At 43.6% G+C, this 25,852-nt stretch overlaps 2 protein-coding genes and 1 long non-coding RNA gene across 5 annotated transcripts; 2 read left to right on the top strand and 1 right to left on the bottom strand.

Moving 5' to 3' along the window:
* Positions 1-2,528: 2,528 nt before the first annotated feature.
* On the top strand, positions 2,529-7,774 carry TP53I3 (tumor protein p53 inducible protein 3). 2 transcript variants are annotated; one of them, XM_003125363.7, is made up of 6 exons: positions 2,529-2,660; positions 2,946-3,088; positions 3,817-4,084; positions 4,779-4,991; positions 6,141-6,337; positions 7,404-7,774. In XM_003125363.7, exons 2-6 carry the CDS (start codon positions 2,951-2,953, stop codon positions 7,584-7,586), a joined length of 999 nt encoding a protein of 332 aa, XP_003125411.1. In that variant the 5' UTR covers positions 2,529-2,660; positions 2,946-2,950; the 3' UTR covers positions 7,587-7,774. The 2 variants fall into 2 exon arrangements, with proteins under 2 accessions (XP_003125411.1, XP_084876010.1); XM_085019884.1 differs by lacking the exons at positions 2,529-2,660; positions 3,817-4,084 and having other exon boundaries at positions 2,956-3,088.
* On the bottom strand, positions 4,532-8,128 carry LOC146404933 (uncharacterized). Of its 2 annotated transcripts, none has more exons than XR_014842482.1 (2): positions 8,097-8,128; positions 4,532-7,749 (listed from the first exon to the last, which is right to left on the bottom strand). It is a non-coding gene; the product is annotated as an uncharacterized LOC146404933 (long non-coding RNA). The 2 variants fall into 2 exon arrangements; XR_014842483.1 differs by having other exon boundaries at positions 6,345-7,749; positions 8,077-8,128.
* A 199-nt stretch (positions 8,129-8,327) lies between these two features.
* SF3B6 (splicing factor 3b subunit 6) lies at positions 8,328-20,447 on the top strand. The gene is made up of 4 exons (XM_003125364.5): positions 8,328-8,506; positions 15,409-15,527; positions 19,872-20,010; positions 20,183-20,447. Exons 1-4 carry the CDS (start codon positions 8,477-8,479, stop codon positions 20,270-20,272), a joined length of 378 nt encoding a protein of 125 aa, XP_003125412.1. The 5' UTR covers positions 8,328-8,476; the 3' UTR covers positions 20,273-20,447.
* The last annotated feature ends 5,405 nt before the right edge of the window (positions 20,448-25,852 follow it).

Below are 25,852 nucleotides of genomic sequence, written 5' to 3' on the forward strand. Positions count from 1 at the left end.
GAAGACTCCTTGCTCTTGTGACTCCCTGGACTTGCCCATCCATTAAGCTCCATGTGAGGCCCAGTGTGGGCTAGAGACTTGGCATACACTCTTATGAGACAGTCGCCTTCCTATAAATCTCTACAAGTCAAACTTTTCCTCAGGGTCTATTGTTTTCCACTCCTTGTCCAGAAACTCTGGCATGATTCTTCAGATTTGGTTCTCACCTAGACCTAAGTAGTGAGGGCAGGGGAGAAAATGCCCTCTGTAGAATCCTCAGAGGAGATGCATAAGCAGGGCGCTGAAGGATGAGTAGATTTTCCTAGAAAGGAAAGAATATGACCTTAAGGGCCAGGCTATTCTTTAATTACCAGGAGACAGCAGCAGAGGTTTCTTGCCCTCCCTAAAAGGTGGTTGCTCTCAGACACTACAGTCTACCCACAAAAGTAGCAAGAAAACCACACCACACAGGTTTCAGAAAAGTCCTCTTATGGACTTTCTCTCTGGATACACTGTTCAGCTTCTGTCCCTTTTCTTGCAATGATGGCTTTGACATAGATGGCAAGAGAAGGGACAGTGGCTGACAGGCATTTTTGAAAAATAGGCCTTATAAAGACATGATTTGGGTAACCTTCTTCAAGACGTTATGTAAATAAAAGAGAAGAAGGGAGTTTGGGGAGTTCCCTTTGTGGTGAAGCGGAAATGAATCCGACTAGTATCCATGAGGATTAGGGTTCAACCCCTGGGCTTGCTCAGTGGGTTAAGGATTCTGCATTGCGGTGAACTGTGGTGTAGGTTGCAGACCTGATTCAGATCTTAAGTTGCTGTGGCTGTGGCATAGGCCAGCAGCCTCAGCTCTGATTTGACCCCTAGCATGGGAACTTCCTGAAAAAAGGATTTTTTCCCTAAAAAAGCAGTAAGCAGAAAAAGGAAAGAAAGAAAGAAAGAAAGAAAGAAAGAAAAAAAGAAAGAAAGAAAGGAAGAAAGAAAGGAAAGAAAGAGAAAGAAAAGAAAGAAAGAAAGAAAGAGAGGAAGAAAAAGGGAGTTTTGTAATTGATAGGAGAGTTTGTTCCCCCAGGTAGCCTTTTTTTCGACTAGAGCCCTGGACGGGGACCAGGAGATATGAATTTGATTCCCCGCTCTGATATTCACCAACTATCTCCCCCTTGAAACGAATTTTTTTTTTCATATGGTAGTTCTATTTTTATTTTTTATTTTATTATTATTATTATTATTTGTCTTTTTGCCTTTTCTAGGGCCGCTCCCGCAGCACATGGAGGTTCCCAGGCTAGGCGCCTAATCGGAGCTGTAGCCGCCAGCCTACGCCAGAGCCACAGCAACACGGGATCTGAGTCGTGTCTGCAACCTACACCACAGCTCATGGCAACGCCGGATCCTTAACCCACTGAGCAAGGCCAGGGATCGAACCTGCAACCTCAAAGGTCCCTAGTTGGATTCGTTAACCACTGTGCCACAGTGGGAACTCCCTTATTTTTTTATTAAAGTGTAGTTGATGTACAATGTGCCAATTTCTGCTGTATAGCAAAGTGACTCAGTCATATATATATATATATATATATATATATATTCTTTTTTAAAATATTTTTTTCCATCATGGTCTATCCCAGGAGACCAAATATAATTCCCTGAGCTATACAGTAGGACCTTGCTGTTCCCTTGAAACCAAATTAATCTTTCTACATCTCAGTTCCTTTTTTTAGTAAAGTGTTAATGAAGATCAAATAAGAGAACACATGCGAAGAGGTGGTAAATTATGAGGCACTGAAAAAACAAAGGTTACCTATTTTGTTTTTGTACTGAGGCACATACACGTGTATTCTTCTAACCCAGTGGTTTTTAACCAGGCGCAGTTTTGCTCCCCCAGGGGCTATCTGTCAATGTCTATACATTTTTTGTCACAGCTGGATGGGGGTGCTGTTGGTATCTAGTGGGTGGAGACCAGGGATGCTGCTAAACATCCCACACTGCACAGGACAATAAAAAATTATTTAGTCCAAAATGTCAATAGTGGCGAAGTTGAGAAACCTTGATATAGCCTATTTATACAGCCTTTAATCAGGCTAAATTGCCTCACTGGGCAGCATCTCCCAGGGGCGGCTCCCCCATCCCCAGGTAAGACAGGAGGAAGTGACAAGGATCCCAGGACTGCTTTTACCTTCCTCCTTTCCCCAGTGCTCCTCTCTCGTCTCTCAGCACACCCTGCCTGCCCATCCTACTTGAGACGCTAACCCAGAGGAAGGGCAGGAAGCCAGCCCTACAGCATAAAAGGGCTAAAAGCATGGATTGACTGGGAAATGGACCGATCGTCTGCCAAGAGCTTCAGCCTAGCTGCCTAGAGAGAGGGAAGTTTTCTCAAAGTGAGCGCCAGAACAGCATTCCACGCCAAACCAAGACAAAGACTAGATTCCAAAGGCGCAAAGTTAAAGAAAATCTGATTTGCTGACGCTAGCTTTGCATTTTAAAGGTGGAAGGAGGAGAAAGAAGAAGGGAAGGGTTGGTTCTGGTCAGCCCCACCCCTCGCGCTGCCCAGAGTCCAGCCGACCCTTGAGGTGCCGGCCGAGGCAGCGCCACGGCTCCGGGATTCTGCTCTGGGGATCCGCAGGGAACACGGGACCGCGCCGTGTCGCCTGGGGCAGCAGAAGGGCCCAGCCCGGGAGCAAGTAAGTTAACTCAGGCTCCAGTGACCCGGACGGGTGGGAGATTCCTACTCAGAGGGAGTGCATCTTGCTTCATGCAAGTGTTTTCCTACTCCGCTGCATCCAACCTGCACGGCCATTTTCACTGCTCGCCCTCCCAGTCTGTGTTCTCCGTGTGGGTCGGGTTTGGAGGTGGCAGAGAAGGACCACGAGGGTAGAGGGACAGGAGCCAGACCTAGAGAGGGAGACTGCTGGCCGGCAGGGGTCGCTGCGCCCCTCAAAGAACCTTGCACTACTCTATGTCCTCAGGGAACATGTTAGCTGTGCACTTCGACAAGCCAGGAGGACCAGAAAACCTTCACTTGAAGGAAGTGGCCAAGCCAAGCCCAGGGGAGGGTGAAGTCCTCCTGAAGGTGGTAGCCAGCGCCCTGAACCGGGCGGACTTACTCCAGGTACTCAGGGGTCAGGCAGGAGAGGGACTGGGCAGGACTCCAGGGTCTTCAAAAAACATTCACCAGACACAGAAGGAATGACTTAGAGCAACAAAATTAAGGCTCATCATGAAGTGTGTGCTGGGGGTTCTGAAATTAGAACCATTCAGTCTCTGTTGTTTACACAAAACACAGTGGCATTTGCAAAGCAGAGTCCACCCTGTGTCAATCCATTGTCTGCTCAGGCTTCCATATGAGTCTGGAGCTACCATTTGTTGGGTGGGAGGGCAGGGGGGTTGTGTGTTAGGCCTTGCTCTATCTCAACTACTCTTTAGGCAACCCTGTTCGCCTTTTGTCTTCTACAGATAAAGAAACTGAGGGTCAGAGAGGTTCAGGAGCCCAAGGCCACAACACTAATAACCAAGCCAACTGTAATTCAAATTGGGGTCTCTGTCTCAAGGCTCCAGAGTCTTCTTTCTACTCTGGGGGTCCCAGAGCTGACTGAGGGCAGTACGCTAAGAATTTTCTTCTGACGTCTATTTGAAGCACTAAACTGGGCCAGCTACATTTTTTGAATTGAGAAATATAAATATATATCAGAATCATCAGGGGACACTTATTCAAAATAAATAGGATTTGGAATTACCATTGTGGCTTAGTGGATTAAGGACCCAATGGTGGGTTAAGGCCAGGATGGTGACACAAGATTTCTAATCATGCTCCCTACTGAGTGTACCCTTTCTCTGCAGAGACAAGGCCACTATGCCCCACCCCCAGGAGCCTGCAACATTTTGGGACTTGAGGCATCTGGACACGTGGTGGAGCTGGGTCCTGGCTGCCAGGGACACTGGAAGATTGGTGACCCAGCCATGGTTCTGCTGCCTGGTGGGGGCCAGGCTCAGTATGTCACTGTCCCTGAAGGGTTCCTCATGCCCATCCCGGCAGGACTGACCATGCTCCAGGCTGCAGCCATTCCAGAGGCCTGGCTCACTGCCTTCCAGCTGTTACATCTCTTGGGTGAGGAACCAGCCCATGCTCACTCTATACAGCATGGTCCAATTTCTTTATGACTCAGACACCTCAAAGCCCAGCAGTCCTGGAGTTCCCATTGTGGCTCAGTGGAAACGAACCCGACTAGTATCCATGAGGATGCAGTTCCATCCCTGGCCTCGCTCAGTGGATCAGGGATCCAGCGTTGCCGTGAGCTGTGGTATAGATTACAAATGCGACTCAGATACTGAGTGGCTGTGGCTGTGGCATCTGATTCGACCCCCAGCATGGGAACTTCCATATGCCACAGGTGCAGCCCTAAAAAAACAGAAAAAACCCCAGCACTCCTGAAAGCTCCATTTCAGAAGGAGCCCAGTGGCTGTGTAGCGCCTGTATTTGTAAGGCCAGCTGGAGGTCAGTTTCAGACCAAAGAGGGGCTGGCTTCAGGTAGTGACAGTATAAGTCAGAGATGTGTTTTTGGTATTATTTCATAGGTAAAACAGATTATGGATGTGCCTGCTAATAACTGCTTCAATAAGTTGTTTCCCACTTTGATCAGAGGCAATAAGATGAAAAAGAACTATCAATATGTGCTCTTAAAACAGCAAGAGGTTTGACATTTGGTGGTCCCAGGGCCAGGTGATTGTGGTAGAATAAGCCTATGTGGAGAATGCGTAGCAGTCGGAAAGTAAAAGAAATGGTTCCTGTCTTTCTGTCACAGGAAATGTTCAGGCTGGAGACTCTGTGCTAATCCATGCAGGATCAAGTGGTGTAGGCACAGCTGCCATCCAACTTGCCCGGATGGCTGGAGCGATTCCTCTAGTCACAGCTGGCTCTCAGCACAAGCTTCAAATGGCAGAAAAGCTCGGAGCAGCTGCCGGATTCAATTACAAAGAAGAAGATTTTTCTGAAGCAACACTGAAATTCACCAAAGGTAAACAAAGCTTCTGCGATTGAGCAGGAGCTTCAGGGAAGATTAAAGAAAATCCTTGGAGTCCCCGTTGTGGCTCACCAGAAATAAATCTGACAAGCATCCATGAGGATGCATGTTTGATCCCTGGCCTTGCTCAGTGGGTTAAGGATCCAGCATTGCAGTGAGCTGTGGTATAGGTCGCAGATGTGGCTCGGATCCAGTGTTGCTGTGGCTGTGGTGTAGGCCAGCAGCTACAGCTCCAATTTAACCCCTAGCCTGGGAATCTCCACATGCCTCAAATGCAGCCCTACAAAGACAGAAAAAGAAAAAAAGAAGAAAAAAAAAATCCTCACCAGCCTCAAAGTTGCCTCTGGATCTGTCTTCCCTCTGCCAAAAGCACAGCTGCCTAGGACAAATTCTAGTACTCTGGTGTTTGACCACTGGAGACAGGCAAGCAATATTTAAAACTAAGATGATTTTCCTGTACATTCTTGTAAGTGGTATGATTCACACATGTTTTAGAAAGTGGATAATCACACAAGGTTGGCCTGGACTTCTTCAGGACCTCTTTTTCCCAACCAGCCACTCTGCAGTGAGTTAAGAGGTGGCGAGGGGCAGAGACCAGTTTGGATCTAGTCATAGTAGACTCCCTAAATGGTTAAGCAGAGGTGTATGCCTTTATATTCCAAATCCAAATCTGCATATATTTGGCTCATCCCTTTCCAATTTTCCACATGAGTCAAAAAAGAGAGATGAAAACCAGGCTAGCAAAGCCATGGTTCAGACAACCCAGTGCAGACACTTTATAACTTAGATATGGACTAGCCTGCCCTGTAGCCTGGGGTGGATCTCCCCTCTTCCCCTGGGTGCCAGTACGTTCTCTACTGATGTGGATGTCAAGGGAAATACCAGATCATGATATCACCCCATTTCCCTCTAGCTGAGGCATGAATCATAAAAGAGGAACTATATCACGCATGTATGATAGAGTTCAGCTACCTAAACTCCTTTTACAACCATGTTTCTACGAGCAATGTTTTGAGTTCAATCTACAGATTTACAGCTTGCACTTGTATTTCTTTATACCCGTATATCCACAAATGTATCAGAGAAATCTTTTCTTGCACCAAGCTTTCTGTGTCTGACTAGCATCACAAATCTGTGTTGAAGGTGCTGGAGTCAACCTTATTCTAGACTGCATAGGCGGCTCCTACTGGGAGAAAAATGTCAACTGCCTGGCTCTTGATGGTCGCTGGGTTCTCTACGGTCTGATGGGAGGAGCTGACGTCAGTGGGCCTCTGTTTTCAAAGCTACTTTTCAAACGAGGAAGTCTGATCACCAGTTTGTTAAGGTCTAGGGACAAAAAGGTGAGTATTGAGTGAAAAGAAAACATGTGATTTATTATCCAGAAAAGTCTGATTCATTCACATAATCTTGAAAAAATAAAGATCATATCTTAAGTTAGAGAGCCTATATAGAAACCTGCCCCCCTGTGGATAAATAGCTAATCTAATTTCACGGAACTAATAAAAATCAGTTGATAAAGGCCTCAACATCTTAGAAAGAGGGTAGCTAGGGAGTTCCCATGATGGCGCAGCGGAAAGGAATCCAACCAGGAACCATGAGGTTGCGACCGCAAGCCCTGGCCCCAATTAGTGGGTTAAGGATCCGGCATTGCCATAAGCTGTAGTGTAGGTAGAAGACGAGGCTCAAATCTGGTGTGGCTGTGGCGTAGCCAGGACTACAGCTCCAATTTGACCCCTAGCCCGGGAACTTCCATATGCCACGGGTGTGGCCCTAAAAAGCAAAAAAACAAAACAAAACAAACAAACAAAAAAAAACAAAGAGGATAGCTAATACGTAATATGTAAACATAACAATAAATGAAGCATTGACCATGCTAGGAAATACTTCTAATAGTTCCAAGACTGTTTTCAAAGACAGAACTGTTCTCAGTGGGCTAAGAAAACCTCTTAGGTAAATAAGGTTAGTAAATTCCTACCTTTAACAGATTATACATTCCCGAAATCTTTTGTGAGTAGCAGTCCAGCAGGTGCCAAGTTTGGGAATGTTTCCCAAAATGATTTCACATTGCTGGGGGATAGCAGAGGTTAAACATCCCTTTTGAATTGAGCCTATATTAAGTCCTGTCTGAGGCCATCTCCTGCTTGAAGTCTTTACTTAAAAACAGCCCTGTCAGCTTTCAGTGACACTAATACTTTCTCCAGGCTTTGATCTTTATCTGGTACAGAAGAGATTACAAATCTAGGAGTATGCACATACATGCTGTTCGTCAAGGGGTTACTTCGTGCCCTTGTGTGACTTTTCAGACATGTACAAGTTTCAGGAAGAGCAGAAATGCGAAGCAGGATGGGGACTGGCCAGGTTGTTAGGCCACTGTCCGGGCTGATGGTCTCCTTTTCCTTATCTTAGTACAAGCAGATGCTGGTGAAGAGCTTCACAGAGCAAATTCTGCCCCACTTCTCCATGGAGAGCCCTCACCGTTTAGTGCCGGTTCTGGACAGAGTCTATGCCATGACTGAAATTCAAGCGGCCCATGTGTATATGGAGACTAACAGGAACATGGGCAAAATCGTCCTGGAGCTGCCCCAATGAAGGATGAGGGAGGGGGCAGTAGAGGACGTGGCTCCCTCAGGTCTTCCAAGAGCAAACTTCAAGAAAATTCACTGTACAGTCAGGCCACTGGGTGCTATTCCAGGCTGGGCTGTAACCTCCTGTTCCTTCCCCAGCCTTCTCTAACGATCCTTGTAAAACTGGTCTAGGAAATAAAGAGTGGAATTGAAGAGTGGCGCGTGGACTGGGGCCGCCGGAGCGGGAGTGAGGTGGAAGTGAGATGGGGCGTCGCAGCGGCCCGGGCGGGGTGTGGGGGTGATTACAGAGGCCGAGTCACCTGAGGCCTAAGATGGGGGGCTGAGGCTGCGCCAGGAGTTCGGAATACCCGGTACAGCGTCAGCCAAACACCAGAACCCTTCAGTCTCGGCTTTGCGCAGTCAGAAGCCCTTGCCTCCACAACGTGTCCCTAGCACAGCAGCAAGCGCCCTGCAACACCCCCCAACTCTAGACCCCGCCTTCTCCCACCACTCACCCAGGGGCAATCCACCTCACCCAGTTCTCCTCAGGCCCCGCCCTTTCCAGTCAGCTTCCGCTGCTCAGGGCCATCCGGACCGGAACACCTCCCCCTCCCAAGCTCATTCCCCGCCCCTTCCGGCTTAGAGCCCGGAAGCTCCTTGGACCTTTTCCTCTCAGCCTTCCGGCGTCATCCAGTCTCAGACCCGTTTTGCCCAGAAGTCTTTTCCTAAGGAGAGACTACGTCAGCACGTTTCGGCGTGAGACGGTGATATTCCTGCGCTTTAGAACAGCTCCCGGCGGGGTCTTTTTGTTGATGTCCTATATCTCACTCGGTATTGCGTTCTAAGCTGAGCGAGCCCGCCCGAAGAGCGGAGGAATTTAAGTGTTTGCTGCGGTGACCTCATCAGCCTGCCAGGATGGCGATGCAAGCAGCCAAGAGGGCAAACGTGAGTGTTGGGGACTTCGACGTTGGAGGGGGAGCACTTCGCTGCTGGACTTTCTCAGCAGCGTGATCAGAGCCTTCTTGGCCCTCTTCCATCCCCGTCGCGGGGATGCCCAGAAGTTACTGACCTGTCAGAGTGTATTTCATCCTAACCTGGTCCTTAGAGATGTGCTCTTTGAGCCACACGTCCGCCCCTACCCCTTTTGAGAGTTCCTTCGGTCTGTTATCCCATTATCAGTGATAGTGTTGCAGCCTATGTTGCTTCACCTGCACCTAGGACCTGGCGTCAGCATTCTCTCTTCGGCCTAAAAGTCAGTAGCACAGATGATTCCGCAATAAATAACTTATGCTTAACAGGCAACTCGAACCTTGATGTCTTCTTGGATCATAGAGCTTTTTGGATCCTTCATTAATGTTTTGAGCGATTTTTTTTTCTTTTTTTGAGCATCTAGTATGTACCAGACTTGAGAGAGAGAGGATAGAAAAATCAGTCATATGTATTGAACACTTAGTATGTACCAAATACTAGTCTAGGTATTGGAGATAAAATGGTGAATAAAACAAAAAGCCCTGCTGCTTACATTGTAATATGAAAGAGTGGGGTGTGATGGAAACCTCAGAAAAATTGTCTCAAGAGAAATAGAGTGGTCAACTCTAAGATGCTGAGAGGTATAGTAAGGTGAAGACAGATAATTGAATATGCTGAGATGTAGACTTGGTAACTTTGATGATAATCATTTCAGTGGATGAAAATTTGGTTGCAGTGGAATGAAAAGAAGGTAGAAGTTGAGAAAATGGAGACAGTTCTTTTCCATGAGTTTTTGTGTAAATAGGAGAAGAGAAATTGTATGATTGTTAACTTTCTTCTTTTTTTTTCTTTTTTGGCTGTGCCTCGGGTACAGGGAAGTTCAGGACCAGGGATTGAACCCGTGCCACCACAGTGCTGTGGCAACCCTGGGTCCTTAACCCAATGAGCCACCAAGGAACTCTCAACATTTTTCTTTTTTAAGATGTATGAAGTTCCCCCATGGCTCAGCAGCTCTGTTGTTACTGCTGTGGCTTGGGTCACTGCGATGGCACAGGTTCATTCCCTGGATTGGGAAATTCCACATGCTGCAGGTCCACAAACAAACAAAAAACATTCGAAATTATATATATATATGTATATACACACACACACACACACATATACATAATACATAAGGATGTATGATATAAGGTGTGATTCGTATGCTAGTGAGAATGATCCAGGGAGAAACTGATGATGTAGGAGAAGGATGGGTTAGGTTCAGGAATAATTTGGAGTTGGGGGTTGGCATTGCAATGAGAGTGAAAGTGGATGGACAAGTGTAGATTGAATATAAGGCACTTAACTATTTGGCCATATCTATTTTCTCCAGTAAGCAAGGGCCAAGTTTATCTTCTGGGTTGGCAGGGAAGAGAGGATACAGCCTAACTGGATATTAGAGGGAGTGGGGCTGGTGACTTTTGAAGAAAGAAGAGGAAATGTGATACAGTGTCTTGCAGGGTGAGAAAGCAGATTTACTAGAAAAGTATATTGTGATTGTTTGATAGTGTTTATCATCTACTTCACCTTAAATCTTAAAGTCTAAAACTATTGTACTTATTTTTGTTTTGTTTTGTTGTGTTAACATCATTTAATTTTTAAAAAATTTTTTATTACTCAAATGAATTTATCACATCTATAGTTGTATAATGATCATAACTATCTGATTTCACAGGATTTCCATCCCACAGCCCAAGCACATCCCCCCACCCCCCAAGCTGTCTTCTCCAGAGACCATAAGTTTTTCAATGTCTGTGAGTCAGTATGTGTTCTGCAAAGTTCAGTCTGTCCTTTTTTCAGATTCCACATGTCAATGAAAGCAATTGATGTTGGTGTCTCATTGTATGGCTGACTTCACTTAGCATGATAGTTTCTAGGTCCATCCATGTTGCCAAGAATGCCGGTATTTCGTTCTTTTTAATGGCTGAGTAATATTCCATTGTGTATATGTACCACATCTTCTGGATCCACTCCTCTGTCAATGGACATTTAGATTGTTTCCATGTTTTGGCTACTGTAAATAGTGCTGCAATGAACATCAGCGTACATGTGTCTTTGTGAGTCTTGGTTTTCTCTGGATAAATGCCCAGGAGTGGGATTGCTGGATCAAATGGTAGTTCTATTTTTAGTTTTCTGAAGAATCTCCATACTGCTTTCCACAGTGGTTGCACCAATTTACAATCCCACCAACAGTGTACTAGGGTTCCTTTTTCTCCACACCCTCTCCAGCACTTATTGTTTGTTGACTTTTGGATGATGGCCATTCTGGCTGGTGTAAGGTGGTACCTCAGAGTGGTTTTGATTTGCATCTCTCTAATAATGAGTGATGTTGAACATCTTTTCATGTGTTTCTTGGCCATCTGTATGTCTTCTTTGGAGAACTGTCTGTTTAGATCTTCTGCCCATTTTTTGATAGGCTTGTTTGTTTTTTTGGTATGGAGCTGCAGAAGTTGTTTGTAAATTTTGGAGATGAATCCCTTGTCAGTTGATTCACTTGCAAAGATTTTCTCCCATTCTGTGGGTTGTCTTTTTGTGTTGTTTAGGGTTTCCTTTGCTGTGCAGAAACTTTTAAGTTTGATTAGGTCCCATTTGTTTATTTTTGTTTTTACCATCATCACACTAAGAGGTGGATCTGAGAAGATGTTGCTGTCGTTTATGTCAGAGAGTGTTTGGCCTATGTTTTCCTCTAGGAGTTTGATAGTGTCTGGTCTTATATGTAGGTTTTTAATCTATTTGGAGTTGATTTTTGTGTATGGCGTTAGGGAGTGTTCTAATTTCATTCTTTTCCATGTGGCTGTCCAGTTTTCCCAGCACCACTTATTGAACAAGCTGTCCTTTTTCCATTGTATATCCTTGCCTCCTTTTATTGTACTTATTTGTTTACCATTTGTTACCACTACTCATGTGAGAGCAGAGGATAAGTATCTCATTCTTCCCTTTATACAACACTTAGGTTAATGTCTGAAATAGTTGCAGTTTAATAAATAGTTGTTGAGCAAGCTAATGTCCAGTATGTGATTGAATATGTTCATAAAGAACACAGGAGTGATGGGATGGATGGGAGACCCATATTTGAGTCTCTCATATTTGAGAGTCATTGACTTCGTATGGAAAACATGGGTAAGGTTAAGAGACCAAAGAGAATGTAGAGTGAAGGGGAATAAACTGAGTTGAGAAAAGAAGTCTTAAGATAAAACTCTGTGAGGAAGTTCCCATTGTGGCTCAGCAGGTTAAGAACCCAACACTATCACTGTGAGGATGTGGGTTGGATCCCTGGCCTCACTCAGTAGGTTAAGGATCCAGGCCTTGCTGCAAGCTGCAGTGTAGGTTGCAGATGCAGCTCAGATCCCTATTGCCATGGCTGCGGCATAGACCAGGGCTGCAGCTGCAGTTTGCCCCCTAGCCGGGAAGCTTCCATATACCACAGGTGCAGACATTTAAAAAAAAAAAAAGACAGGAGTTCCCATCGTGGCTCAGCGGAAACAAATCTGACTAGCATCTATGAGTATGTAGTTTCGATCCCTGGCCTCGCTCAGTGGGTTAAGGATCCGGTGTTGCCGTGAGCTGTGGTGTAAGTTGCAGACATGGCTCGGATCCTGTGTTGCTGTGGCTGTGGCGTAGGCCGGCGGCTACAGCTCCGATTCGACCCCTAGCCTGGGAATCTCCACATGCAGAAGGAGCGGCCTTAGAATGGCAAAAGGACAAAAAAAAAAAAAAAAAAAAAAGCCTCAGAGAAGTTAAGTTGATGAGAATTAAACACTGCAAGTCTTAGTGCATAAAAGCACTTTTTATCAGAGTGCTGGGGTAGAAGCTAGATTGTAGGAAGTTGATGAGTGTCATGAAGTAAACAATATGAGGCAGTGAGTATAAGCTTCCTCTTTTCAGATATTTGACTGAAAGAAAAATGGGGGAAAAAGAGTAAGATAGGATAGTAAGAAGGGAGCTGATAAATTCAGGGAAGGCAGAAACCTTGTCTTTTTTTTTTTTTTTTTTTTCCTTCACTGTGTAATCCTCATACGTTATCTGGTGTATACATAGTGAAGACGCTTGCTAAATATTTGTTGAATGAACAAAGAAGGATCCAAATCAGCGTTTGTTTGGTGTAACCATTGGGAGTATGTAAGCTCATCTGAGGAATAAAAGAAGCCAGGAATAAATTCAGAAGGGAGAAGAGATCATTGATATGACAAATTCCTGAGAAGACCAGAGAAGGGCCATCCATGGGGGTTTTAATATCTAGCAAACAGGAACAGACAACTCCCTTGTTCTTTCCTATACATGTCTGTGCTATTGAAGACTTTTAAATAAGAGTTCCCCTGCAGGGACTGAACCCATGCCACAGCCGTGACCCAAGCCCCTGCAGTGACAATGCTGGATCATTAACCAACTATGGCACAAGGGAACTCCCTGGGGTTTTGTTTGTTTGTTTTTTGTCTTTTTATGGCCGCACCCATGGCATATGGAGGTTCCCAGGCTAGGACCTAATCAGAGCTATAGCTGCCTGCCTACACCACAGCCACAGCAACGCAGGATACGAGCCGAGTCTTTGACCTACACCACAGCTCACGGTGATGCCGGATCCTTAACCCACTGAGCAAGGCCAGGGATCGAACCCACAACCTCATGGTTCTTAGATTTGTTTCCACTGTATCACGATGGGAATTCCATCCCTGTTTTTTTTTTTTTTTTTTTTAATTGAAGGATAGTTGATTTACAGTGTTGTGTTACTTTCTGCTGTATAGCCAAGTGATTCATTTATATGTACATACATTCTTTTTCATATTCTTTTCCATTATGATTTATCCTAAGATACTGAATATAGTTCCCTGTGCTATACAGTTGAACTTTGTTTATGCATCCTATATATAATAATTAGCCTCTGCTGATCACAAATCCCAGTCCTTCTCTCCCCCACCCCCTACTCCTTGGCAACCACAAGTCTGTTCTCTATATCTATGAGTCTGTTTTTGTTTTGTAGATGTGTTGATTTGTGTTGTGTTTTAGATTCCACATATAAATATACCATGTACTAGTTGTCTTTCTCTTTATGACTTACTTCACTTGGCGTAATCTCTAGTTCCATCAGGTTGTTTCAAATGACATTATTTTGTTGTATTATGGCTGAGTTGTATTCCATTGTATATATGTACCACATCTTTATCCATTGATCTGTTGTGAGTAGGGCTGCTGTGAACATAAAGGTGTATGTATCTTTTTGGGTTTTTTGGCCATGCCCTCCGCAGTTGGAAATTCCCCGGCCAGGGATCGAATCTGCTCTACAGCAATAACCTGAGTCGCAGCAGAGACAATGATGGATCCTTAAGCTGGCGTGCCACCAGGGAACTCCTTTGAACTATAGTTTTGTCCAGATACATGCCCAGGAGTGGGATTGCTGGATTTTTAGTTTTTTGAGGAACCTCCATACTGTTCTCTATAATGGCTGACCCAGCTTATATCCCCACCAAAAATGTAGGCGGGTTCTGTTTTCTCCTCACCCTCTCCAGCACATACTATCTGTAGACTTTTTAATGCTGGCCATTGCGACTGGTGTGAGGTGATACCTCATTATAGTTTTGATTTCATTCTCTAACAGCTAGCATTGTTGAGCATCTTTTCATATATCTGTCGGACATTTGTATATCTTTTTTGGAGAAATGTTTCTTTAGGTCTTCTGCTCATTTTTTGATTGGGTTGTTTGGTTTTTTGTTAAGTTATATGAGCTGTTTATATATTTTGGAAATTAAGCCCTTGTCAGTTGCATCATTTGCATATATTTTTTCCCAGTCTTTAGGGTTGTCTTTTCCTTTTGCTTATGGTTTCCTTTGCTGCACAAAAGCTTGTAAGTTTGAATAGGTCCCATTTGTTCATTTTTGCTTTTATTTATATTGCCTTGGGAGACTGACCTAAGAAAACATTGGTACAATTTATGTCAGACTGTTTTGCCTATATTCTCTTCTAGGAATTCTGTGGTATCAGGTCTTATATTTAAGTCTTTAAGCCATTTTGAGTCTGTTTTTGTGCATGGTGTGAGGATGTGTCCTAACTTCATTGATTTACATGCAGCTGGGCAACTTTCCCAACACCGCTTGCTGAAGAGACTTATCTTTTTTCTATTGATGATTTATCCCTAATTGCCTCCTTTGTTGAAAATTTGTTGACTGTAGATGGGTTTATTTCCAGGGTGTCTCTTCTGTCTGATTAATCTGTATGTCTGTTTTTCTTTGGCCAGACCATACTGTTTTGATTACTCTAGCTTTGTAGTAGTGTCTGAAGTCTGGGAGGCTTATGCCTTCAGCTTTGTTTTTTTCCCTCAAGATTGAAAGGCCTGGGTTGTGTAGTAACCCTTTATTAATTCCTACTAATAGTCTTCCCTAAAACCAGTGCCCAGTTGCTTTTCCAAAGAGCATGCCATTTTTATTAATATCAGATTATAATTCTTACTCTTGGCTTATAAAAATTATGTATCATTTTCATTAGAATATATTATGAGGAGTTCCCATCGTGGCGCAGTGGTTAACGAATCCGACTAGGAACCATGAGGTTGCGGGTTCGGTCCCTGCCCTTGCTCAGTGGGTTAGCGATCCGGCGTTGCCATGAGCTGTGGTGTAGGTTGCAGACGCGGCTCGGATCCCGCGTTGCTGTGGCTCTGGCATAGGCCGGTGGCTACAGCTCCGATTCAACCCCTAGCCTGGGAACCTCCATATGCCGCGGGAGCGGCCCAAGAAATAGCAACAACAACAAAAGACAAAAGACAAAAAAAAAAAGAATATATTATGAGAATTTTTTAAACGGTAGCACTCTTGTCTTTGATTATAACAGTATGTTATTTCTCATTTTAGATTCGACTTCCACCTGAAGTAAATCGGATTTTATATATAAGAAATTTGCCCTACAAAATCACAGCTGAAGAAATGTATGATATATTTGGGAAATATGGACCTATTCGTCAAATCAGAGTGTGAGTCTTACTGAGACTTTTGAAATGGCATTTAAAGAAAATGATTACATAATTTATCATCTCAGAATTAGCTGACATTGGGCCTGAGAGCCTAGAAACTAAGGGAAAAGTACCCATGGAGACCCTCATGGTCCAGCTTAATTAGAGCCAATAATAGTATTATGCAGTTATAGAGAGCATGAAGTAGTAATGAATGGTTTGAGGGGAATGGATGAGGAGAGAAAGGGCTAGCATTTATTATATGCCTACTGTTTATAAAGAGGTCCTCTGCTATGATTTTTATATGCATTAACTCTTAATTTTCTCAACGGTCTTCACTGTCTCCTTTACTGACAACAGAATTTCTGAATAAGCTGTGTAAAGGGATATAAAAGTAACTGAGAAAAATGATTTTATTTTTCAACTATGGAGGATTTAAAAGTATAAGGCAAAATAATTACACTACACAGCCATATGGTTTGGTTTGGTTTGGTTTTTTATGGCCACACCTGTGGTGTATGGAAATTCCCAGGCCAGGGATTGAATTCGAGCTGCAACTGCAGCAACACAGTTTCCTTTAACCCACTGCACCAGGCCAGGGATGGAACCTGCGCCTCCTCAACAACCCAAGCCACTGCAGTCACATCCTTAACCCACTGTACCATGGGGAGTACTCCCAAATCCATGTTTTAATTTAATCTAAAGATGGGCTTTATACCTTCAAGTGATATTTTTGGTCATCTACTGTATGTCACCTGTAGTTATAGTTGCTTTTATTTGCATCAGCAACCCTACAGCCCTGTGTGGAGGGGATATTGTGTCTGTTTCATCAAGGCCCAGAGAGTAAAAGTACCTTTTTGGCTTCAGACAGCTATTTAGTGATAATATCTTCTGATTCTAAATTGAATCTCTACACCACACAGTAACACAGCCACTGTCACTTTAACTAGTATAAATGAGCCAATTACCTAAGAGTCCATTAAAAGGATTTCTAGAGTTTTTATTTTTAGTTGGAATAATTCTTTTTTGGTCTTTTTTTGTCTTTTCTAGGGCTGCACCCATGGCATATGGAGGTTCCAATATGGAGGCTAGGGGTCCAATTGGAGCTGTAGCCACTGGCCTACACCACAGCCACAGCAACACTGGATCCGAGCCATGTCTGCAACCTACACCACAGCTCATAGCAACACCGATCCCTAACCCACTGAGCGAGGCCAGGGATTGAACCCACAACGTCATGGTTCCTAGTCGGATTCACTTCCACTGCGCCACGACGGGAACTCCCAAATGATTCTTAATAACTGTTCTTTTATGACTTGAGAGCGCATTCTTGGCTTTTAAAACTCTGTGAGACCTTGAGGACTCTCCTTTTCAATGATCACTGTCCCTCCAAAAAGTAAACCAAGAGCTAGAAATACATCATCACTGCTACTCAAACAAGAATGAAAATGAAGGAGTTCCCGTCATGGCTCAGTGGTTAACGAATCCAACTAGGAACCATGAGGTTGCGGGTTCAATCCCTGGCCTCACTCAGTGGGTTAGGGATCGGTGTTGCCGTGAGCTGTGGTATAGGTCGCAGACACGGCTCAGATCTGGCGTTGCTGTGGCTATGGTGTAGGCCAGTGGCTACAGCTCCAATTTGACCCCTAGCCTGGGAACCTCCATATGCCGTGGGTGTGGCCCTAGAAAAGACAAAAAAAAAAAAAAAAAAGAATGAAAATGAAGTTTTATAGACCAGCTGTCCTTTTTAGGAAGTCTTTTTGCCCTAAAATGAAAAAAAAAAGCAAATAATGTTAGCTTAGTGCCTAACATATAATAGGTACCAAGTACATGTTTTTAAAAATTAAAATTACAGTGTGGTTGATAATAGGTTGGTAATTAGGGGCTGGGTACTTAAGATGGAGAGTCTTTAAAATGAAGTTAGAGGGAGTTCCTGTCATGGCTCAGTGGTTAACGAATCTGACTAGTAACCATGAGGATAAGGGATAGATCCCTGGCCTCATGCAGTGGGTTAAGGATCTGGTGTTGCCCTGAGCTGTGGTGTAGGTTGAAGACTCGGCTCAGATCCCATGTGGCTGTGCCTGTGGCTTAGGCCGATGGCTACAGTTCTGATTTGACCGCTAGCCTGGGAACCTCCATATGCTGCGGGTGCAGCCCTAAAGAGACAAAAAGACAATAATAATAAATAAATAAATAATAATAATAAATAAATAAAATGAAGTTAGTGCCTACCTATTCTGCTTTCTAAGAAGATGTAAGGAAGAGATCCTTTTGTTTTGTTAGCTTCCTACAGAAAAGATATGTGAGAGGATTGATAGGAAAAAGTAGATCTCTACCCTTCAAATGCTTATTAGTATTTGCTGTAATCATAGTACTGTGGGAGTGAAATAAACTATACACTCGTGTTTGCTCTTAAGGAACTTTAAATGTTGCTAAGTTCTTTTGGTTTTGTTTTGGCCATACCCACAGCATTTGGAAGTTCCCAGGCCCGGGATTGAACCCATGCCACAGCAGCTACCCAAACTGCTGCAGTGACTCTGAATTCTTAACCAGCTATGCCACAGGGGAACTCCACAAATGTCGCCAAGTTTTTTAATGGTTTTATTCTGAAGGAAAAATTAGGTAGACTTTTTGGGAAAATCTTCGGGACAGTGTTTTTCCTTTGGGTAGTCCCCAGTTCTCATACCTAAAACATTCTTGAAAATGGTCAAAAGTCCTAAAGTTGTTAGATTATTTGCAGAGTAAGGAATTTTATAAAATTCTCCATCAGGCCTATGCTGCCTGACAGAATGAGAGTGTTCAGTGTCACTGGCACCCTCTAACCACCCAGTACCCTGTACCTATCCCATCCCCTTTTACAGGAAGCACAGGTTCTGGCTGGGGCCCAAGACTGTAGTCTCATTCTTCACCAGATCTTCCCCTTCCCATGGGCCCACTGCCTTTCCTTGACCCTGGGCAGGGACTATGGCAGTTGGTAAACCTGAGTCCTCAGTTGCAGTGGGTGGCTAGAACACAAAAAGGCAAGGGGATCCATGTTTAGCTTACTGGAACATAAGCCGATTGGGACCTCTGCCCGCTGTCCCCACTCACAAGCACATGGCCATCTGCCACCTGCAGTTTGCTGCTCCTCACACTTCCCTACCCCCTCCCCTAATGGGAGTTTGTGATGTGAGGAGAGGAGGTGGCAAGGAACAGTTGAACAAGAAGCAGTCTCATATCCATGGGCGAGATCCAGCCTCACTTTACCCTTCTGGCCACATTGTAGCATTCTGCTCTGGCTCACAGGTAACTACCTACAAGTACACTTCAACCCCAGTCTCTCTAGAAACCCAGCTCTTTTCCCAGGCTGCGTAGGGCTGTGTAATGCATGAAGGTACAGGTGTTATTAAAAATGAATGTGTGGGGAGTTCCCGTTGTGGCTTATCAGGTTATGTACCTGACTAGCATCCATGAGCATGTGGATTTGATCCTTGGCCTCGCTCAGTAGATTAAAGATCCGGTGTTGCCATGAGGTGTGGTGTAGGTCACAGATGAAGCTCAGATCCTGCGTGGCTGTGGTGTAGGTTGGCAGCTGCAGCTCCAATCTGACCCCTAGCCTGGGAACTCCACAGGTATGGCCCAAAAAGAAAAAAAAAAAAGAATGTATGAAAGTTGGGAGTTTTGTGTTTTAAAAAAGCAGTGAATCTGCTAAGAAAAGTGGAAGAAACTATGCTAACTCCTTATATTGGGGTACAGCCTTTCTGGCCATAAAAGATGGTGGTTGGCTGTTTTCTTGTGTATCATTTATAATTTTGCTGTCTTGGTAGGGGCTTCTCTCCCACACTACCTTCCTGATAGATACAAAATCAGTTTTATTTTTATGGATTTGAAAAACCTTAGTAGAATATTACCCAGAAACAGTTGTTACCTACATTAATATTGTTTGGTCTTTAAGGATTGGAACTAAAAAAAAATTTTTTTAGGGCCACACCTGTGGCACATGGAAGTTCTCAGGCTAGTAGTCGAATTGGAGCTGTAGCCGCCGGCCTGCACCACAGCCACAGCAACGTGGGATCTGAGCCATGTCTGCGACCTACCCCACAGCTTATGGCAATGCTAGATCCTTGACCCTGAGTGAGGTGAGGCCAGGGATCAAACCCGCATCCTCATGGATTCTAGTCCCGTTCGTTAACCACTGAGCCATGATGGAAGCTCCTCACGTTAGTGTTCTTGATAGAAGTTTAACCTGAACTATTTTACTTAAAACAAAAATTACCTAATTTGAGAAATTACAGGCTTATCCAACATACCTGTCTATAATGTCTATTTCCTCTGATGGTTTTCAGGTAAATGTGTATCTTAATTAAATCTGTTTCAACTCTGTAGGGGGAACACACCTGAAACTAGAGGAACAGCTTATGTGGTCTATGAAGACATATTTGATGCCAAGAATGCATGTGATCACCTGTCAGGATTCAATGTTTGTAACAGATACCTCGTGGTCTTGTACTATAATGCCAACAGGGTAAGTATATCCATGGTTCTCATCATGTGGGGAGAGCCCATGAGAGAGGTAGTGGAAAATTGTACCATTAGGGGAGATGTGTACTTGAGTTCTTTTCTAGCTGGCACTATTGGTGAAATTCATTTGACTGTAGATTGATAACTGTTAACTTTGGTGCTTACCACATTTTCAGGCATTTCAGAAGATGGACACAAAGAAGAAGGAAGAACAGTTGAAGCTTCTCAAGGAAAAATATGGCATTAACACAGATCCACCAAAGTAAACATCTTCTGCATTTTCATTTTGGACTAAAACACATTAATGGCCATCAGCACCCTTTTTTGTTTTTAGTTAATATTGAAAATTGTGATTTCATACTTGAGACTCAAAAAGCCTGCTTACAATTTTGATGTATATCAGAATATATTACATTAATAAACCTGTAGCTTTTTATAAAACATGTCAGTATGTTCTCTTGAAATTTCCCCTATTGTATTATACCAGGAAAACGAAACAAAACAAAACAGCAGTTAAACCATATCAAGAATTGTTTGGGAGTTCCCTGGTGGCTCAGCTGGTTTAGGGATCCAGCATTGTCACTGCCATGGCACGGGTACGATCCCTGGCCCTGAGACTTCTACATGCCAAAAGAGTTGTTTGGTGGTAGGTGGACCTAGAGACAGAGCTTATTGAGGACAGGGACCTCTTGATACTCTATGCCTCCAGTATCCAGTCTAGTGCTTAGCCATCAAAGGAACTTGTTAGAGGATTATTATTTATTGAATGTCTATTAATAATGAAATTCCTTAACACCTCTGTGATGGTAGGTATCTCAGTTTTGCAGAAAAGGAAACCAAAGCTTGTCATATTGAATAAAAATGAATGCATTAAAAGTTGCTCTTGGGGGGACCACACCTGGGGCATGCATAAATTCTTGGGCCAGGGATCAAATCCATGCCACAGCAGCATCCCAAGCCACTGGGTGACAACACTGAGTCTTCAACCCATTGAACTACCAGGGAAGTTCCAAAAAGTTGCTTTTTAACATAAACTAGTTTGTTTTTGTTTGTTTTTTGTGTTTTGTTTTTTAGAGCCGCACCCGCAGTATATGGAGGATCCCAGGCTAGGAATCTGATGGGAGCTGATCAGAGCTGTTGCTGCCAGCCTACGCCACAGCCACAGCAGTGCCAGATGCGAACCGTGTCTGTGACTTACACCACAGCTCACAGCAACGCCAGATCTTAACCCACTGAGCAAGGCCAGGGATCGAACCTAGTCGGATTTGATTTTGCTTCGCCACAACAGGAACTCTTTTTTTTTTTTTGCTTTTTAGGGCTGCACTTGCAGCATGTGGAGGTTCCCAGGCTAGGGGTTGAATTGGAGCTACAGCTGCTTGACCTATACCACAGCTCACGGCAACGCTGGATCCTTAACCACTGAGCAAGGCCAGGGATTGAACCCGAAACCTCATGGTTCCTAGTTGGATTTTTTCCATGGTACCATGATGGGAACTCCAACATCAACTAGTTATTAGCTACATGAATAATACGTGCTTTACAGTTAACAAAACACCTTTGTCACTACGGGTACCCTTGTCCTTAGAGGATTATTCTAGAAATGGTCTCTCAGATGACAGCATATAGTCAGAAATGGGACAGCAAGCTGCCTGGATGGTAGAATTGGTTGATACATGTCTAAGATGTATTTATGTAGTCTTTCCCCTTAGTTAATAAGTGTCTTTGTATGTTTTGGATCTTAGCTCACAATATGTCTTTGCTATAAATAAAATATTTAATGCTTATTCTTATAATCACAACTCCCATGGCATGGAAATAGCATGGTTATTACCACATTCATAAAAGCTTAGCAGCTTGGAGGAGACAGCTATAATTTTCTTTTTATAGTTTAGTCATGGAGCAAATGGAAAAAATAGACTAATTGTTTTGTATGTAACTATAACCCAAAATCAATTTGAAAAGTACAAACCCTGAGTCATTTAAATGGACAAAGTCTCCTCTACGTTTAAAATCTGTCATTGTTTTAAGAAATGGGCTATTTTATATTTTTTGTACTGTCTTCTCAAAGCCTGCTATTGAAAATGAAGAATAATTGTCTTATTTATTAATTATGTCTGCTTTTTGAAAGCACCGTAAAAGAGGAAAAGTCATTACTAAGAAGGGCAGGCAGATGACAAAGGAGCCACAGCTGTAATTTTCTTGTGAATGCTTTTAATGAGTTCCTTATTCACTTTTGCAATGCATGGTGTACTTTTAGGTATTTACAAATGTGAAAAGAATTTTCTAAAAGACTTTTTCTAAAGGGGAAAACAAATTAGACCTACTTATGGTGTGATTTGTCTGAGTGGCAGACTGACTTGCCTCTAGTGTAATGTTTAAATTGTTAACAAGGGGAAATTCCTTTTTTTTTTTCCTTTTTTGGCTGCACCCGTGGCATATGAAAGCTCCTAGGCTAAGGATTGAACCCACGCTACAGTAGTGACCCGAGCCTTTGCAGTGACAACGATGGATCCTTAACTCACTGCTCCATAAGGGAACTTAAGAAATTCCTTTTATTGATAGGTCCATCATTTGGACTAATACATAGAGAGATCTGTTAGTTGAATTTCATGACCTGAAGATAAGAGTTTAAAAAATACCTTCTAGGAGTTCCCTTCGTGGCGCAGTCGTTAACGAATCTGACTAGAAACCATGAGGTTGCGGGTTCGGTCCCTGCACTTGCTCAGTGGGTTAACGATCCGGCGTTGCCGTGAGCTGTGGTGTAGGTTGCAGACGCGGCTCGGATCCCGTGTTGCTGTGGCTCTGGCATAGGCTGGTGGCTACAGCTCCAATTCAACCCCTAGCCTGGGAACCTCCATATGCCGCGGGAGCGGCCCAAGAAATAGCAAAAAGACAAAAAAAAATAAAAAAATAAAAAATGCCTTCTAATTGTTTGGAAATTTTGTAGCCTGTCTTTAATTCAGCAGACAAATACAAAGCCTCTGCTCTCTGCCACATCTGTGTGTACTAAAATGCTGAGGACGTAGTTACAGTCTGCACCAGGCATTGAAAGCTTAGTTTCTCAAAATACTTTTAAGAGGACAGGGAATGATTGTGTCCACGGGCATATGTGCATACACATGTGTCAGAGCTGTTTTTACATTCATCTAGGTTAAATTTCAAGTTTCCAAGAAAGATTTTGAATGTATGGAGAATTCATTGACCACAGTTTGAAAATGACTGATATGACTTAAAGCTCATCATCACTCTCCTGCTTTAACAACTTTCAGTGGCTCTCAGAGGACAATGCCCAAACTCTTGTCATACTGCATTGTCATTTTCTGCATTATCTTTTAAGAGTGTCAGTACAGCAGGGCCTGTAAAACCTAACATCATATCCTCTCCAGGTGCTAGCCAGTAGGTATTTGCTTTTTCCCCCACCTCCTCTTAGTGTCTCTTATCACCACCTTGGCTATAAATACTCTTGACTGAGATCTTTTATACGACTCCATAATGGGCACCTGAAATGGTCCTTGGTGTTATTTTTAGTTATTCTTTTGGTGTCACAGCAGAAAACATGACCATGTCTTTTATACAGGCTGGATTCTGAGAAATTATCATAGGCATTTGTATCACTGAGAGAAGCTAGCAGTCAAGACATTTTGAAGGAAACCCTCCAGAAATGAATGAGTGCAGCACCCTCTCACTGGTCTGGTCACACCACAGAGGTGAGCACAGGGACTGGTGGTTAAAAACAAAGCAGCCCCTCTCTCATTGCATTTTCCCCATCTTAAAACACTGCCTTTTAATTCGTCAGTCCTCAGCAGAGGAATATAGCCAGGACTTCTTGGACACACAAGAGATAGATAAAATGGCCAAGATGTGGTCCTATATCATATATATAAGTGATGTGTTATCAATGAGTCTATGAAGGAAAACTAACAGTACATGTTACCTGCCCCCCCCCAGTCAGGAAACAATTCCAGGTCATCCTTGACAGAATAACCTTGACTATGGCCAAGACCTTTTCTCACCTATGCTAACTAAAAGAAAAATCTCTTAGCCACACTGCCACAGGCCCCTCTGAATACAGACAGTCCACATCAATAAGCAGGCTGGTTTTTTTTTTTTTTTTTTTTTTTTTTTATCTTTTTGCCATTTCTTGGGCTGCTCCCCCGGCATATGGAGGTTCCCAGGCTAGGGGTTGAATTGGAGCTGTAGCTGCCGGCCTACCCCAGAGCCACAGCAACGCAGGATCCAAGCCACATCTGCGACCTACACCACAGCTCATAGCAATGCTGGATCCTTAACCCACTGAGCAAGGCCAGGGATTGAACCCGCAACCTCATGATTCCCAGTCAGATTCATTAACCACTGAGCCACAACAGGTTATCCTAAGCAGGCTGGTTTTAAAACCTACCTGGAAGCTCCCTGTAAGTTACAATAAATGTAGATGAAAATAAGCAGTGTATGTAGAAACAAGTTGAGAACATACGTTCTTCTCAGAAGTCATCCCCCAGTGTAAAGTTAGAGCAAATCTAGATGAAAATAACCACACCTTTTTTAAGTTAACTTCCAGTGTTAGTGTGTGGCCCTGAGGGCTAACACACCATTTGCTTAGAGGCACAAAGCATACTTTTCCATCTTCTCCAAGAGGGGAGCCCATCCCTCTTACTCTAAGTCCAAGCAGAGACTTCATGAGTAATCACCTAAAGTGCTCAAATCCCATATCTGATTGCTCAGCTATGGGGTTTGAACACAACATATTTCTTTAGTTACGCATTGGGGAATCCTGAGCCTATGAGGTGAATGGCAAGTAATTACTACCTTGTAGGGTTACTTAGAGGGTTGGTGGTAATTTTATTTAAAAATCAGAAATAAATTAGAAAAAATTAAAAACAGAACAGGGGAGTTCCCGTCGTGGTGCAGTGGTTAACGAATCTGACTAGGAACCATGAGGTTGCAGGTTCGATCCCTGCCCTTGCTCAGTGGGTTAAGGATCCGGTGTTGCCGTGAGCTGTGGTGTAGGTTGCAGACACGGCTCGGATCCCGCGTTGCTGTGGCTCTGGCGCAGGCCGGTGGCTACAGCTCCGATTCAACCCCTAGCCTGGGAGCCTCCATATGCCGCGGGAGTGGCCCAAGAAATGGCAAAAAGACAAAAAAACCCAAAAAACAAACAAAAAAAAAAAACAGAACAAGGCCCAGGAAGTAGAATAGGTACATCGGTGCTACAGGTGTCCTCTGCTTACACCACTTTGCTTTTAGGAAAGACCTTCATGAGTACCTATTTTCACTGCATGAGAGAAATCTGGAAAGGATTTTTGCTTTTATGAAAAAAGGAGAAAAGCAAAAATAGCCTTTAGAGCCATTATGGAGGCAGCATGAACCCTGAGCAGAGACACTGACACTGCCAAGTTCCTTCCCCTAGAACTACACTCAGCATCAAACTGTCATGACTTTGAACTGTGTCTGTGGGTATCTGTGCTTTTATCTAGATTTATTTTGTATGTCTGTTAGCAAGATGTGTCCTAAGGTAACTGCTTCCTTGCTTTACACCATTTCGGCTTATAAAGGTTGCATAGGAATGTGCCATTTTCTACTTTTGGATAGTGAGGGAAGCCTGCATTATATTTATTATCACTCTCTCGGTTACTTCTTTCCACTCTTTTTCCCAAGGGCAACTGACTTACATGGCCCTTAAACACTTCCTGGAGTTCCCGCTGTGGTGCAGCAGGTTAAGGATCTGGCATTATCTCTACAGCAAATTTGATCCCTACCCCAGGAACTTCCATATGCCTTGGGTGCAGCCATAAAAGAGCAAATAAATAAGCACAGCACTCTCTACCTTCAAAAAGGATAGACAGGAA

The sequence above is a fragment of the Sus scrofa genome, chromosome 3 (genome assembly GCF_054392235.1).
Source record: "Sus scrofa isolate SSC_HxYL_T2T_F1_AM1 chromosome 3, Sscrofa_HxYL_maternal_Yorkshire_Landrace_v2.0, whole genome shotgun sequence".
In the NCBI taxonomy this organism is placed as follows: Eukaryota; Metazoa; Chordata; class Mammalia; order Artiodactyla; family Suidae; genus Sus; species Sus scrofa.

What these genes read in the sequence shown, in the direction of transcription:
- TP53I3 (XM_003125363.7), top strand. Translation starts at nt 2,951, where the DNA reads ATGTTAGCTGTGCACTTCGACAAGCCAGGAGGACCAGAAAACCTTCAC. An exon ending in ACCGGGCGGACTTACTCCAG is followed by an intron (nt 3,089 to 3,816) that starts GTACTCAGGGGT and finishes CTTTCTCTGCAG; the next exon opens with AGACAAGGCCACTATGCCCC. An exon ending in TAAGGTCTAGGGACAAAAAG is followed by an intron (nt 6,338 to 7,403) that starts GTGAGTATTGAG and finishes TCCTTATCTTAG; the next exon opens with TACAAGCAGATGCTGGTGAA.
- SF3B6 (XM_003125364.5), top strand. Translation starts at nt 8,477, where the DNA reads ATGGCGATGCAAGCAGCCAAGAGGGCAAAC. An exon ending in AAGCAGCCAAGAGGGCAAAC is followed by an intron (nt 8,507 to 15,408) that starts GTGAGTGTTGGG and finishes TTCTCATTTTAG; the next exon opens with ATTCGACTTCCACCTGAAGT. An exon ending in CCTATTCGTCAAATCAGAGT is followed by an intron (nt 15,528 to 19,871) that starts GTGAGTCTTACT and finishes TCAACTCTGTAG; the next exon opens with GGGGAACACACCTGAAACTA.